Source organism: Herpailurus yagouaroundi, unplaced genomic scaffold (genome assembly GCF_014898765.1).
Source record: "Herpailurus yagouaroundi ecotype Mexico unplaced genomic scaffold, PumYag 159, whole genome shotgun sequence".
NCBI lineage: Eukaryota > Metazoa > Chordata > Mammalia > Carnivora > Felidae > Herpailurus > Herpailurus yagouaroundi.
This window is the reverse complement of record NW_024412400.1, coordinates 37,052,478-37,068,439: the sequence shown is the minus strand read 5'-3', so window position 1 is coordinate 37,068,439 and position 15,962 is coordinate 37,052,478. Positions and strand designations below refer to the sequence as shown.

The following is a 15,962-nucleotide window of genomic DNA, read 5'->3' as shown; positions in this document are numbered from 1 at the left end:
ATATATATATATATATATAAATACATTTCTTAAAGTGACTTAACGGGTGACTTCCTAAAAAATAAAAATATCTATTTGTACACCTGAAACTAATATAACATTGTATGTTAACTACACTGGAATTACGAAAAAAATAAAAATAAATAAATAAAAAGAATACCTAGAGAGCCTGAAGGTGGGGGGAAGGGGTATGTGTCTGTGTATGTATGTATATGTTTGGTGTGGAGGGAATATTTTGCTGTTCCTGATTAAACCTTCAAGTTGTAGGCAAATTTCAGTCTAGTCAGGCTCTGAAAGAAATCATAATGAAGTTATAAAATATAAAATATACAAAGTGCTATAGGTTTTTCCATAAATTATCATAAATAATTTAAATCAATGATTTGGTGCACTTTACCATGTTCTGGTACTTCAGCAGTCTGTCTACAGCTTGGAATTCTTTCTGTAGAGCACAGATGCCATGAGTAGAAAAGGCATTTTTAGTTCTGAACCACTTTCCAGACAGAAATATGGAAACTGTCTTGCTATTCTGGGCTAGGATTTCTTGAAACAGAATTTTACCTGCATAAAATCTAAGATATTTGAAGGTAGGAAGGCCAATGATAAATGAAGAAGGCCACGTTTATGTTTTAAAGTATATTTTAACTACTATAAAACTCATGTTGTTCCCCACAGTCTAAGAGTCTAGCAGATCCAAAATGGCAACCATTTTCTTTCTATAAAAACAGGACTTGGTTGTTTGCAAGTGTATAACAGAACTCACTAAAGAGCTTTCTTTCAAAGCATTCATTACTTTGTGTCATAAATATCTATTTAGGATTTATTCTTAGAACCTTAATTTTGTAATTCTTAAGTCAACTTTTAAAACTTAAAAATCTAATAATAATTCACTCTCCTATTCTGAATTCTGAACTCCAGGTTACGAACAGAAGCCAACCACTGATCATTTCAGTGTAATGAAGCACCTACTGTCAAAGAGGGAAATCATTTGTTAAGTCCATATACATACTGAATCTTCAGATTCAGAGATGTTTACATTTCTGGATAAAAATCAGTGTACTTATGGAAAATAAAGGCATGTTTGAAAACTGTTTAGAGGTAAAAAAATAAAATCTAATAATAATTCAATAAGCATTACCTACCAATGACGTGAATGTAGCTACAAAGTATTATGCTAAGTGAAATAAGTCAGTGAGAGAAAGACAAATACCATAATGATTTCACTCACATGTGGAATTTAAGAAACAAAACAAAAGAGCAAAGGGGAAAAAAAGAGACAGAGGCAAACCAAGAAACAGATTTGTTAACTATAGCGAAAATACTGATGGTTACCAGAGGGGAGGTAGGGGGGCAGCTGGGGATTAAGGAGTGCACTTATGATGAGCATATACAAATATGTTGTATGGAAGTGTCGAATCACTATACTGTACACCTGAAACTAATAACACACTGTATGTTAACTAATTGGAACTTAAATAAAAGCTGGGGGAAAAAAAAAAACACATTACCTAGAAGGGCCCACTAGAGAAACTGTTGCATAAGGGTCACAGCTTTGTCCATTTATGAGAGGCAACCCGTGACATGACACGATGCTAAGAAAGAATAAAAGAAAATTAATAGTATATTTAAGTTAAACAACATAAAGCATTATCTTTAAATACAAATCAATATATTCAAAGGGTTAAAGCTTTTCCACAGGTCTGCAGATGTATGCCTATATACCACCTACCTCAAATACATCTATTGTGCACTTATTCACTTATGCTACATTTCTCAAATAGGACTTAAAACCAGAACGCCATAATCAGTACTGAGACTACCAAATAATATTTAGCATAAATCCCCTGGCTAAGTATCCAGCAAGGTACATTTTGTGGTTTGATAATATACTAACACTGCTGTGGCTTCTCAACAGGAAAAGAATGTGTTGTGAACCTTAAAGGAGAAACTACAAACCAAGCTAGATCTATGGCATCACATCCTCTGTTGAAGCATGAATGAGAAACAAGGAAATGACTGTGGTTTCCCCTTCAAATCTGATTCATAAATAGAGGGCAAGTCTCCCACAATTCTGTAGTCTTTTATTCTGATTCTCAGTAACACAGCTCCTGTATCATTCTGTAGAAAATGTTTTAGACCTTAAAACCCAACATCTTCTAATCCACTCCATGGATAAAGTCACTGGTATTTACAGAGGACATAGAATCTAACCTAATGGTCTGCTCAATTTCCTCACTAAATATTATTGAGTCCACAAATGTAGTTTAATATCTAAGGGTTTGCATTCCTTAATGCCTAAGACAAACTCATGAGAGTTGCTGAAAGCATTCTTTGTAGAAAGATGTGGGCTACTGAGCAACATCCTTATTTCTCTCCACAACCCACAGATCATATATGTGGGTGAAGTGCATATGGTGTGCTGAGTCAAGAAGAAATGATAATGACTCATTCGATTAAATTGGGTATAAAAAAATCAAAATTTAAAAATTCCCCTAACTAACCAAAGAAAGCACAGACCAAGATAATAATTCTGGGTATTAATGTTAGACTTAGGACAGTCAAATTTTCCAACTATGTTCTGTTTGAGACTGACAATCCTCAGGCCAACCGCAGGCTAATCCTCAAAATGATACCTGATTTTTATGTAGCATTTGCACTTTATCCACTATTTTCACAAAATGTATCTAACTCCCACAACTGCCTTTGAGAAAAAACACCTTAAAGAAGAAAGTAAGGCTCAAAAAGATTATGTAAGAAATTAACAAAATAAGGCTGAAGAGGTACTACAACTTGTACAAAGTGGGCCAAGACTTAATTTCTACTTTCTTAACTGCTTCCCAAGTCCAGCATCTTTCTATGTTCCCTACTGCACCTTAATATATTGATTGTATTACTCTCTTCGTAATACCACATGTATCTCATGTAAACACTAATTATGAGAAATCTTAATTATAGAAAAGTCACTATAATTTTATGAGGTAGAAAAAAACTGAGAAAAATAGTTCATTATACACAGGCTTCTATAAGAATACTTCACAAAACAAAACAATGATGCCCATTAATCCAGAAGTATGAATTTATAAAAACCATCAGAAGTGGTCTTTTAAATGTAAGACACTTTTAAAATTGTTTTCTGAGGGGCGCCTGGGTGGCTCAGTTGGTTAAGTGTGCGACTTCGGCTCAGGTCATGATCTCGTGGTCCGTGAGTTCAAGCCCCGCGTCGGGCTCTGTGCTGACAGCTCAGAGCCTGGAGCCAGTTTCAGATTCTGTGTCTCCCTCTCTCTGACCCTCCCCCGTTCATGTTCTGTCTCTCTCTGTCTCAAAAATAAATAAACGTTAAAAAAAAAAAAGCATTAAAATTGTTTTCTGACAAACAGAAGTAATATTATTAAGTAAATTATTTTATTTGCTACATATGTTATGAAATATTTTTACAACTATTCTAATCGGTAAATCAAACAGTCTCCTATCATAAACATGAAGGAGTGAAAACAAATGCTGAAAATGAGCTTAGTATACTGAATTACCTTACATTTTGTTACTTTTTTTTTTTAAGTTTATTTTTTTGAGACAGAGAGAGCAAACAAGCAGGGGAGGGGCAGAGAGAAGGGGAGAGAGAGAATCCCAAGCAGGCTCCATACAGTGCAGAGCACCGTGCAAGGCTTGAACCCACAAACCATGAGACCATGACCTGAGCCAAAATCAAGAGCCAGACGCTTAACTGAGCCACCCAGGCACCCCTTACATTGTTTATATATGACATTTGATATTAATGCATTTTCTAGAAATTGCAAAGGAAAATATATTTAGTCCAAACTTGTTTAAATACAGAATGACCTGGATCTTTTCCTTGAGGCTCTTTTTTTTTTTTTAAACTTAAAGACAAATGCTAATGTCTACATACAGCCAAGATGGAGGAACAGAGAATGGAATAACAGGGGGAAAAAAAAAAAAAAAGAACAAAATCAGCAGCGCAGGACAGTCATCTCTGAGGGGAAAAGAAATGAAATGAGTCCCCAACTGTTCCCGAGAAGAAGAGGGAGAGTGGTCAGCTGGGGAAGACCAAAGTAACTAGAGTTCCCAGACAGAATACTGGAGGAAAGAAAGCTACAACGAAACAAAGAAACTTCCAGAGAGCTGTATGAATCCCCCTGGAGTGTTCAGATGAGTGCTGATAAGCATATGCCTGTGAGGAAATTACCTGAAGATGGGGAAAGAATCATTTGATTAGATTCGAGGGAATAATTCCTGAAGCCCACAAATGGCTAGCATAAGGCCCCACCAGCCATAGTATGAAACTTGGTAATTCACAGATGCTGTATCATTACTGAGAAAATATAATTCCTAGATTAAAGGTTGTATTTATTCCATCTAACAAGGCTTAAAAGCAAACCTCAAAGGAATCATATTGTTTCCAAGTAACTTGACTAGGCCTTCAAGCACACTGATAGAAATAATATCCAGAAACTTCAAAATGTCTACAATCCAACATAAAATAACTAGGAACACAAAGAATCAAGAAAACATGTGCCATGAGAGGAGAAGTAAATGAAATAGAGACTTAAAAAACAATAGGACACATCAATGAAACCAGGAGATAGTTCTTCAAAAAGATCAATAAAATTGATAAACCTTTAGCCAGACTCATAAAAAAAAAACTCCACAGAAATACAAAGGATTATAAAAGAATATTATGAAAAACTATATGTTAACATGCCAACAAACTGTACAACCTAGAAGAAATGGATAAATTCCTAGAAACATATAACATCCCAAAACTGAATCAGGAAGAAATAGAAAATTTGAACAGAATGGTTACCAGCAAGGAAATTGAATCAGGAATTAAAAAAACTCCTCCCAAAACAAAAAAAACAGGATCAGAGGGCATCACAAGTGAATTCTACCAAACATTTAAAGAAGAGTTAATAATACCTATTCTTCTCTATTCCAAAAACAACAAATTCATTCTATGAGGCCAGCATTACCCTGATACCAAAACCAGATAAAGACACTACAAAAAAGAGAACTACAGGTCAGTATGTCTGATGAACACATAAAATCTACAAAAATCCTCGACAAAATATTAGCAAACTGAATCCTCCAATACATTAAAAAAATCATTCACCATGATCAAGTGGGATTTATTCCTGGGATGCAAGGGTAGTTCAACATTTGCAAATCAATCAATGTGGTACAACATATCAACAAGAGAAAGAATAAAAACCATTTGATCAGGGGCGCCTGGGTGGCTTAGTTGGTAAAGTGTCCAACTTCAGTTCAGGTCATGATCTCATGCTTCATGGGTTCAGGTCCTGCCCACATCTGGCTTCGTGTGGAACCTGCTTGGGATTCTCTCTCTCTCTGCCCTTCCTCCTCTCGTGTGTGCTTTCTCTCAAAAATGAACATTAAAACAAAACAAAACAAAACAGAGGCTCTGATTAGAAGAATGGGAAAAATATATACTAATACTAATCAAAAGAAAGCTGACTGATTCTCTGGATAATAACAACCCAAAATTCCATCAGTAGGGGTCTGGTTGAATAACTGATAGTAAATCTATATGTTAGAATACTATGTAGTTGTCAAAAAGAATAAGATAAATCTCTACTCTCTAATTACTTTGATATAGAGGGTAGGGGGTTGGGAATGAATGTGATACTTCTCCAAACACACTTTATAGAAGTTCTGACTTTAGAAACAAAAAATCTTTTACATTTCATAAGTAAAATTAAACTTAAGCAATTCTTAAAAGGAAAAAATTATGAGAAACCACTAAAAAAGAAAGAATTATTTCAATAGACTGGAACATAGTATTTGACTCTGTATCCTTAGAACAAATAGTACAGTAAGATCTCTTAAACTTCATTCAGCAACCTCACTGCCAGCAGTAATATTGGCATTATTATTTTGAATCTATTTTCTATATTATATAAGATAATGACAGTAATCGTTAGTGTTGTCAGGGATTAAGATTTTCAATATAATAAAGTCAAAGTTAGATTAAAAATCTTGTAATATTAAATTTAAATTAGAAACATAAAAGAAGGAAGGAAAGAAAGAAAAGAGAGAGAACAAAGGCAAAAGAAGGAAAGAAAGAAAGAAAGAAAGAAAGAAAGAAAGAAAGAAAGAAAGAGAGAGAAAGAGAGGAAGACTGCCATCCAGAGAGGCTATATTAATATCAGACAAAGCAGATTTCGCAACAAAGAATAGTTCCAGGGATAAAGATCATCATTTAACAACCCAAAATGTTAAGCTCCTAGCATCAAAGTTGCAAAAGCAGCAAAAACTGACAGAATTACAGGGAGAAACGGACAAATCCACAAACAGTTGGAGATAGCAACATCCCCTCTCAGTAACTGATAACCAACATGACATAATTAACATTTACTAAAAAAAAATTCTACCCATGCAAAGCAGAAAACATATTAATTTCAAATGCATATGGAACATATACCAAGATTAAACAATACTTTGTGGACAAAAACAAGTCTTGGAAAATTTGTAAGTATTCAGATCGTACAAAATTTGTTGACAACAGCAGAATTAAACTAGAAGTCAACAGCAAAAAGGTATCTGGAAAATCCTCAAACACCTGGGAACAAAATAACTCACAAATAATCCGTGGGTTGAAGAATAAACAAAAGAAAAATTCTACAGCATTCTGAACTGCATTAAAATGAAAACTCAGCACATCAAAATTTGAAAGGTGCAGTTAAAACAGTACTCAGAAGAAAATGGATAGCACTAAACACCAACATTAGGAAAGAAGAAAGATTTTCAACCACTGTCTTCAGCCTCCATCACAAGAAACTTAGAAAACAAAAACAAATTAAACCTAAAGTAAACAAAAAATACAGTGGGAATCAAAATAGAAAACAAAAAATATACAAAAGTCAATGAACTCAAAAGCCATTTCTTTTTTTTTTTATTTTTAAAAAATCGTTTATTTATTTTTGAGAGAGAGAGAGAGAAAGTGTGAGCAGGAGAGGGGCAGAGAGAAAGGGAGATACAGAATCTGAGGCAGACTCTAGGCTGTGAGCTGTCAGCACAGAGCCCGACACAGGGCTCGGACTCATGAACTGTGAGATCGTGACCTGAGCCAAAGTCAGATTCTTAACCAACTGTACCACCCAGACACCCCCAAAAGCCATTTCTTTCTTTAAAAAAAAATTTTAATGTTTATTTATTTTTGATAGAGAGAGAGAGATACAGAGCATGAGCGGGGGAGGGGCAGAGAGAGAGGGAGACACAGAATCAGAAGCAGGCTCCAGGCTCCGAGGTGTCAGCACAGAGCCTGACACGGGGCTTGAACTCACAGAAGTCAGACGCTCAACTGACTGAGCCACCCGGGCGCCCCCAAAAGCCATTTCTTAAAGAAGGCCATTAAAATTGATAAACTTTAGCTACACTAATTAACAAAAATAGAGTACAGACACAAATTACCAACTTTAGGAATGAGCAACATGACATCACTATTAAGTCTACAGATATTAAAAGAGTAACTTGAATTACTTTATACCAAAGAATTGAACAACTCAGATTAAACGGTCAAATTTCTTGAAAGATACAAATTACCAAAGATTACTTTTAAAAAATCTGAATAGTGGGGCGCCTGGGTAGCTCAGGTGGTTAAATATAGCACCTGACACTTGATTTCTTCGGCTCAGGTCACGAACTCACAGTCCTGAGATCCAGGCTATGTTGGGCTCCATGTGGGTGTGGAGCCTGTTTAATATTCTCTCTCTCCCTTTGCCCCTCCCCATCTCATGTTCCCAGTCTCTCAAAAAAAAAAGGGGGGGGGGGGCTATGTACCTATTTAAAAAACTAAATTTCTTGTTAAGAACCTTCCCACCAAAAAATTTAAAAAAACCAAAACACTTCAGGCCCAGATGGCTTCACTGGTGAATTCTTATAATATTCACGTAAAAAAGAAATTATATCAATTGTATACAAACCACAAGAAAATTGAAAAAGAGAGATTACTTTCTGCTTCATTCAATGAGGTCATTATTCTGATTCCAAAAACCAGACAAAGCCACTACAAGAAAACTATAGAGCAAAGTTCTTCATAAATGTAAATGTAAAAAACCTTAACAAAATTTTAGCACATCAAAGTTAACTATATATAACAATGATAATATAACATGACCAAGTGGAGGTTGGTTTAACTTCAAAAATCAATCCACAAAATTTACCATATTAACACATGAAATCAGAAAAAGCAGATCATTTGAAACATTCTCAGCAAACTAGGAACAGAGGGGAATTTTCTCAACCTGAGAAATGACAGCTAACATCATACTTAATGGTAAAAAAAAAAAAAAAACAAAAACAAAAAACTGAATGCCTTCCCCTTAAGATAAGAAATAAGACAAAGATATTTGCTCTCACATCTTCTATTCAACATCCTACTAAAATGATCAGGCAAGAAACAGAAATAAGCAGAACCCAGACTAAAAAGGAAGTAGTAAAACTGTCTATTCATAGATGACACAACTGTCCATGTACAAAATCCTACAGAATCTATAAACAAGCTAGTAGAACAAATCAGTGAATATAACAAGGTTGAAGAATACAAGTGTTTTTTTAAATTACTATGTACTAGCAACAAACATCCTCCTATTCATCTTGTTTCTTCTTTCTTTTTCTCTTTCTCCTAAAGTTCTTTTTCTCAGCCTGTTTCTATAAAATAAAAATCACTGCCTGGACTTCATGTCACCCAGTACCTATCTAATTTTTCTGTTTGTCTTTCCAAATGTCTTGACTTCCCTTTCACTCCTCACCCTACTGAAATCTAGTTTTTTCTACATTCATCATTCTATGGAAACTCTCCTCATTAAAGTCCCCTGAGTGTTAAGTGCTATCTCTATTTTTCAGCGCTCTTCTTACTGGATTTCTTGGCTGCGTGAAACACTTCTGGCCACTCCTTCCCTCCTTCAAGACCTCTTCTCTCTTGGTTACATTTGTCTTCATCCTCCTAATTTTCCTCATATCACCTATCTGTCTTCCTCCTATTTACATAACCTCCCTGTAAGGCTGTTGTTGTTGCTGTTATTGTTAATCACATCCATTCCTATGGCCACAACTACCATCAGCCTTACATTTCTATATGAGATCTCACCAGAGAGTTTAAGATTTTTATATTGAAATGCCTGATGGAAATCCCTACCGAGATGTTCAAGAGCAGCTAAAACTCAACTCATTACCATCTCTTATTAAAGAAGTTCCTCCTTCAGAATTTTCTCTTTTGTTGTAAATACCACCACCCACCTAGTAACACCATCTAGAAATCTAGGAGCCACATTTAGATTCTTCTTTGTCCTCACTTTCTATATATAATCAGTAAGTTTTAGTGATGCAACTCTTTAAACATTTCTTCGTTTGTCCTCTTTTCTCATTTTTGTAACTACTATTCTGAATCTATAATCTCTTACTTGGATCACCCTAACACCCTTCAAATTTATCTCTCAGTTTCTGTACTTACCACTGTCACAAATCTCATCTTTCTAAAATGCAAATTCCAGCCTACTTCACTGGTATCTGACCAGTCTCTTGAATCAAGCTTCAAATGCTAGCAACATGAAACCGCTTTTAATTATTCTCCCTCACCATGTTTCTTCCTCCATACGTCTGCCTATATTGTTCTTTCCTTCTGGAAAACAAATCTCGCTTTTTCTAGGCTAGCTACTTTCTATTCATCCTTTAAGAAGACAAATGTCACTTTCTTTCTTTGTTTAGTTGTTTCAAAGGTACTTAGTGCCTATTAGTGCCAGGCACTAATCACTGGGGTGATGAGGTGAATAAGACAAACAACATTCTTGCTCTCATGGAGCTGACAGTCTACTTGAAATAAGAGATAACAAGCAATAAAGCAAAAAACAATAACAAGTGCTATGAAGGAAAAAGAATAGGGTGTCTTATTTTAAAGTGATGCTTAAGCTGAAACTTAAAGGATGAGAAAACCAGCTAGAAGCAGGACAGGCATTCCAGGCAAAAAGGAGAGCAGATGCTGATCTCTGAACAGGAAGAATATGTCACATTTGAGGAACTGAGACAAGGCCAGTGAATATATGAACAAGAGGAAGCAAGCCACAAGATGAAATCCAAGAGGCAGGCAGGGTAGGAACATGCTGCACCATGTGGGCCAAGTCAAGGGGCTTGGATCTTATTCTAAATGCAAGGGGAATCACTAAGTGTTTGAGCAGGAGAATGACATGATCTAATTTATGTCCTAAAAGATTACTCTGGGCTGCTACGAAGAGAATGGACTGCAGAGCAGAAGGCCAGCTAAGAAACTACTACAATAGTCAAGGTAATAAAATGTTGCTGGTTTGAAGTAAGGACATGTCAGCAGATGATAAAAATTAGAAAATTCAAGAAAAATTTCATATAATCAATAAGAAGTGGATCCAACGTGTGGAGGGAGAGAGGAGAAAAGACTTTAAATGATTCCCAGGTGTCTGGCTAGGGTAAAAGGTGGATGGTGGTTCCAACTGCTAAGGCTATGGGAAGGAGCTATACAGATATGATAGTCAATGCTTCAGTTTTCAGGTGATAAATCTGCAATGTTGTGAGACATCAAAGTGGAGTTGCCAAAAAGGCAGGTGAACATCTGAGAGTGGAGCTCAGAAAAAAGACATGAGTTAAATGCATAAGGTATAGACAATTTTTTTAACTTACTTTGAAATGATTTCTGACTTTCAAAAAGTTGCAAAATAATATATACAGTTTCCGTATACCCATCACCCTGTATTAACATTTTGTGTAACCAGAGTAAAACTACAGAAAGAGAAAAATAACACGGAAACAATGTTAGTTAATAATTATATTAACTAATCTTACAGACTTTACTCAAATTTTGTCAATGTCCTTTTTCTGGTCCAGGATGCAATACAGAATCTCACATTGCATTTAGCTGTCCTGTCTTCTTAGTCTCTTCCATCCTAAAACAGCTCCTTAGTTTTAACTCTTTGCCCCTTGATCCTGTCAGTACTAGCCAGTTCTTTTGTACAATATTCCTTAATTTGAATTTGATGTTTCCCTGTGATTAGATTGAGGTTATCTATCTTGGTGTCCTTCTCAATGTAGCATACCAGATAGCCAGATGTTTATTACCAGTGACACTAACTTCAGTCACACAGTTAAATTGGTATCTATCAGACATCTTATGGTGGAGATTCTTCGAGACTATACAAGTACGCTGTTTGTCATCTGTTTACACCCACTTATTTAGCATCCATACATGCTGATTTTCTATTTCCATCATTTGTCCTACATTAATTAGTGAGAATTCTACTGTAAGAAAAAGTAGTCCTTTCTCCCCAGTGTGTTTATTTATTTATATAGCAGCATTGGCTCATGGATATTTTATTCTATATGCTTAAAACATTGTTTTTTAATTTTTAATATTTATTTTTTGAGAGAGACAGAGTGTGAGCAGAGGCGGGAAAGAAAGAGAGGGAGACACAGAATCCGAAAAACAGGCTCCAGGCTCTGAGCTGTCAGCACAGAGCCTGATGCGGGGCTCGAACCCACAAACCATGAGATTATAACTGGAGCCAAAGTTGGATGCTTAACTGACTGAGCCACTCAGGTGTCCCTAAAAATATATTTTTAATGTTTATTTGTTTTGAAAAAGAGAGAGAGCACAAGCAGGGCAGGGGCAGAGAGAGAGGGAGGGAGACTCAGAATCAGAAGCAGACTCAAGGCTCTGAGCTGTCAGCAGAGAGCCCAACATGGGGTTCGAACCCACGAACTGTAAGATCAAAACTTAAGCTGAAGTCAGACATTCAACTGACTGAGCCACCCAGGCATCCCTATACTATAGGTTTTGATCTGTAATTATTATTATTATTTGATTTGATGCTCAAATTGTCCCAGTTTGGTTACATGGAGCTCCTTCAAGTTGGCTTCAATGTCCTTTCTACATGCCTTCATTATTTATTTGTAGAACTTTCTTACTTTCTGACTCCACATATGCTCTGAGCTCATCTTGTATTTTCCCTGCTCAAGTCCTGAAATCAGCCAATACTTTAAAAAAAAGAATCAGGTTCTCTTTATTGGAGCAGCTCTGAAATAACAGATAACACTAATACTAATACTAGAGCCATTAGCCACATGTGGCTATATAAATTTAATTAAAATTGGACAAAATTAAAAATTCAATTATTGAGCTCCACTAGCCATATTTTAAGTTTTTAATAGCCACATATGACCAGTAGCTACCATATTGGACAGTTAAGTTATAAACCATTTTCATCATCATTAAAAGATCTATTGGACCATACTGATTGGAGAATGATATTTAGATGCTCAGTATGTTCATTGTTGCTGGGATGACACTGCTTCCAGGTCTTCTGCATGAATAGAGCTAATATACATACACACTCACACAAACAACCCTGTAGCTATAAGACAATTTCCCTCTGAGAATTCTGCCTTCAAAGGAGAACAGAGAAATGGGGATGGCAGCTAGAGGAGGAGGGTGGAGATAAGGTCTGGGGAGGCATGCCTTTTTAGGATAGGAGATCCTAGAACATGTTTTACATTTTGAGGAGAACAATCTAAAAGAGAAGGTAAAGCTGATGAAACAGAAGAAGGAATAAGTGAAGGAGCAAAGTCCTTGAGTAGGGGAAACAGATGGAAATTCAGAGACCACCCCCAACAAGAGAGGGGCACCTCCTCTACTAGAACATAAAGACAAAACGATGGATGCCAATACAGGTTTGCAGATTTAGATTCAGGAAAATATGACCAGTTTACAGATTGTAATGATGGAGAATCTCACAGGTGTTATTAGAGAAGCAGAGTAAAACTCCAGGGCAGTTACAAATACCCATGCAGGGTTTATGACCATGAATTTAAAGTAAAATCACTCTTTTTTTATTTTCTCCAGCAATAATATTCAGGTGCAAACTGAACACAGAGAGACTAAGTTCATTTATACTAGGATTGTTCCAGATAAATAAGAAGGATGAATAAAAGAGCAAGGAAGTTGTTGGAAAAGTGCAAGAAAAAATGATTACAGTGATAGATCATGGAAAACAACCTAGAAGGAAGTGAAAAAATAAAAATGGGTAAGAACGTGGTAAAGATCAATGGGTAGAAGTCTTACTGAAATTTCAGAAATGTTGCAGTGAGGAGCTTCCAGGTCTGGAAGATAATAGTAACTGCTAGGATATGAACCTTTCCACACATTACCCCCCAACTGTAAATTCAGCAAGTAGCACAAAGAAAACAACACATAATACTATGCTTTCAGTGGTACTAAAAACCAGAATACCACAAACCTCTAAAAGTTGAGAAATCAACAATAAATTCTGCAAAGTTGCTATTGGAGCTCTGGTGTTGCAGGCCAAGGAGTATGGACTGTGGAGGTTCAAGTGAAAGAGAAGAGAAAGAAGAAAAGAATACAGACCATCATGTGCCCATACAAAGACCTACTTGTTAACATTTATAGCAGCTTTCTCTATAATCACCTCAAACTGGAAACAATTCAAATATCTGCCAAGTGATGAATAGAGAAACAAATTCAATACAATGGAATACTACCCATGAAGTAGCTTTAAAAACAATTTTTTTTTAATCTTTATTTATTTTTGAGAGAGGGACAGTGTGAGCAGGGGAGGAGCAGAGAGAAAGGGAGACACACAATCCGAAGCAGGCTCCAGGCCCCGAGCTGTCAGCACAGAGCCCGATGCAGGGCTTGAACCCACGAACCACGAGATCATGACCTGAGCCGCAGTCAGATGCTCAACTGATTGAGCCACCCAGGCGCCCCGTAAAGTAGCTTTAAATGAGAAAAAACAACCAGCAGATGACGACAACACAGAGATAATATCGATGTTGGAGTTATCTGACAAAAATGTGAAAGCAGCCATCCTAAAAATGATTCAATGAGCAATTACATCTGAAATATGAAAAGTTTCAGCAAAAAAATAGAAAGTCATTAAAGAAAGAAAAGATATAAAGAAGAATCAAAAGCAAATTTTAATACTTAAAACCAAAAGAAGCTTGACAGATGGGCTTAACAGTAGAATGGAGAGGATGGAGGAAATAATCAGTGAGCTTAAAGACAGAACAGCAGAAACTACTCAATATGAACAAGGGAGAGAAAATAGACTGGGGGAGGAGAAGTGGGGGTGGGAAAAGCAGAACCTCAGGGACCTGTGGGACTATAATAGAAGATCTAACATTTATGCCATTGAAATCTCAAGAGAAGAGGAGAAAGATAGCAAGGCTGATGGAGTATTACAAGAAATAATGGCCAATAATTTCCCAATTTGGCAAAGGATGCAAACATACAGATTCAAGAAGCTGACTGAACGTACCAAACAGGATAAACTCAGAGAAATCTATGTCAAAATACCTCATAGTGAAACCGAAACACATAGAAAACTAAAGGCAAAATCTTCAAAGTAACCAGGGAGAAAAAGTGCATTACCTGCACAGGAAATAGAATTACAGTGAATTCAAAAAACCACAGAGGCCAGAAGCAAGTGATATATTTTTCACGTGCTGAAAAAAAAAGAACTATCAACCAAGAATTCTATATCCATTGAAAATATCCTTCAGGAATAAAGAAAAAAATCAAGACATTCTCAGATAAAGGAAAACTAAGACAATGTATCATTTATAGACCTACCCTAAAAGAACAGTAAAAGGAGATTCTCTAAACAATAAGACAGAGATAAAAGAAGGAATCCTAAAACAACAGGAAAGAAAAAAGAATATGGAAAGAGCAAAAATATGGGCAAATACAACAAACTTAGACTTCCCCTCTCTAATTTTTCTAAATTGTGTTAGATGGCTGAAGCAAAAATTGTAATACTGATGTGGTTCTTAATGTTTTCAGGGGAAACATTAAGATAATTATACTATAGAATGGTGGAGGGTAAAGGGATTTAAAAGAAGGTAAGGTTTCTACACTTTATTCTAACCAGTAAAACAGCAATACCAGTAGACTACAATAAGTTATACATGTATAATGTAATCCTAAAGCAACCACTAAAAAACTACACAAAGAGATAGAAAAACAGTACAGGTAAATCAAAATGGAATTCTAAAAAATGTTCAAGGAACTCAAAGGAAAAAGAAAACAGTAAGAGAAGAGAAAAACCAAAAAGTGGCAGATTTAAGCTTAACACATCAGTAATTACATTAAAAGTAAATGCTATAAATTCACTAAAGAAAAGACTGGCAGAGTGGGTTTTAAAAAGTGACACCCAACTATATTCTATCTATAAGAAACTACACAAAATTGGATGGATCTGATTGAAAAAGCCAATCTCAAAAGGTTATATATGATAAGACTCCATTTACATAACATTCTTGAAATGACAAAAATATAGATATGGAGACAGATTAGAGGTTGCCAAAGGTTACAAATGTTAGTGGGGGAAGGAATGGGTATGAGTATAACAGGGTAGCATAAGGAAGATATTTATTGTGACAGAAAGTTTATGTATCTTGATTGTGGCAGTTACCACAAATCTACGCATACGATAAAAGATATACAACATACTGTACAGTAAACAATGTCAAATTTCCAGTTTTTACATTGTATTATAGTTATATAAGATGTAATTATTGAGAAATACTGAGCGAAGGGTACACAGGACCTCTCCATACTTTGTAATTTCTTATAAATCTATGATTATCTCAAAAGCAAGAAGTTAAAAAAAAATCAAACTGCCACAGTTCAAATCCAGGCTCTACCACTCCCTGTACAAACTTGGGCTCATTTAACCAATCTGTGTATTGTTTTATCACCTGTAAAATAAGGACAAGAGTATCTACCAAGTTATAATAATAAATAAATAATACCTAAAAAAAAGATTGAACTCCTGATATATGCAACAACGTGGATGAATCTCAAAAGCATTATGCTAAATGAAAGAGGCTATTCACAAAAGCCTACATATTATATGAATCTGTTCATATGACATTTTGGAAAAGGCAAA

The 15,962-nt window shown here is 35.7% G+C and overlaps 1 protein-coding gene across 1 annotated transcript in view; it reads right to left on the bottom strand.

Moving 5' to 3' along the window:
* RASA2 (RAS p21 protein activator 2) overlaps nucleotides 1-15,962 on the bottom strand; it is a 95,559-nt gene that overhangs the window by 50,896 nt on the left and 28,701 nt on the right. Inside the window, exon 5 of the mRNA XM_040480354.1 lies at nucleotides 1,509-1,592. Coding sequence (XP_040336288.1) covers nucleotides 1,509-1,592 — 84 coding nt within the window. The remainder of the gene's footprint in view (nucleotides 1-1,508; nucleotides 1,593-15,962) is intronic.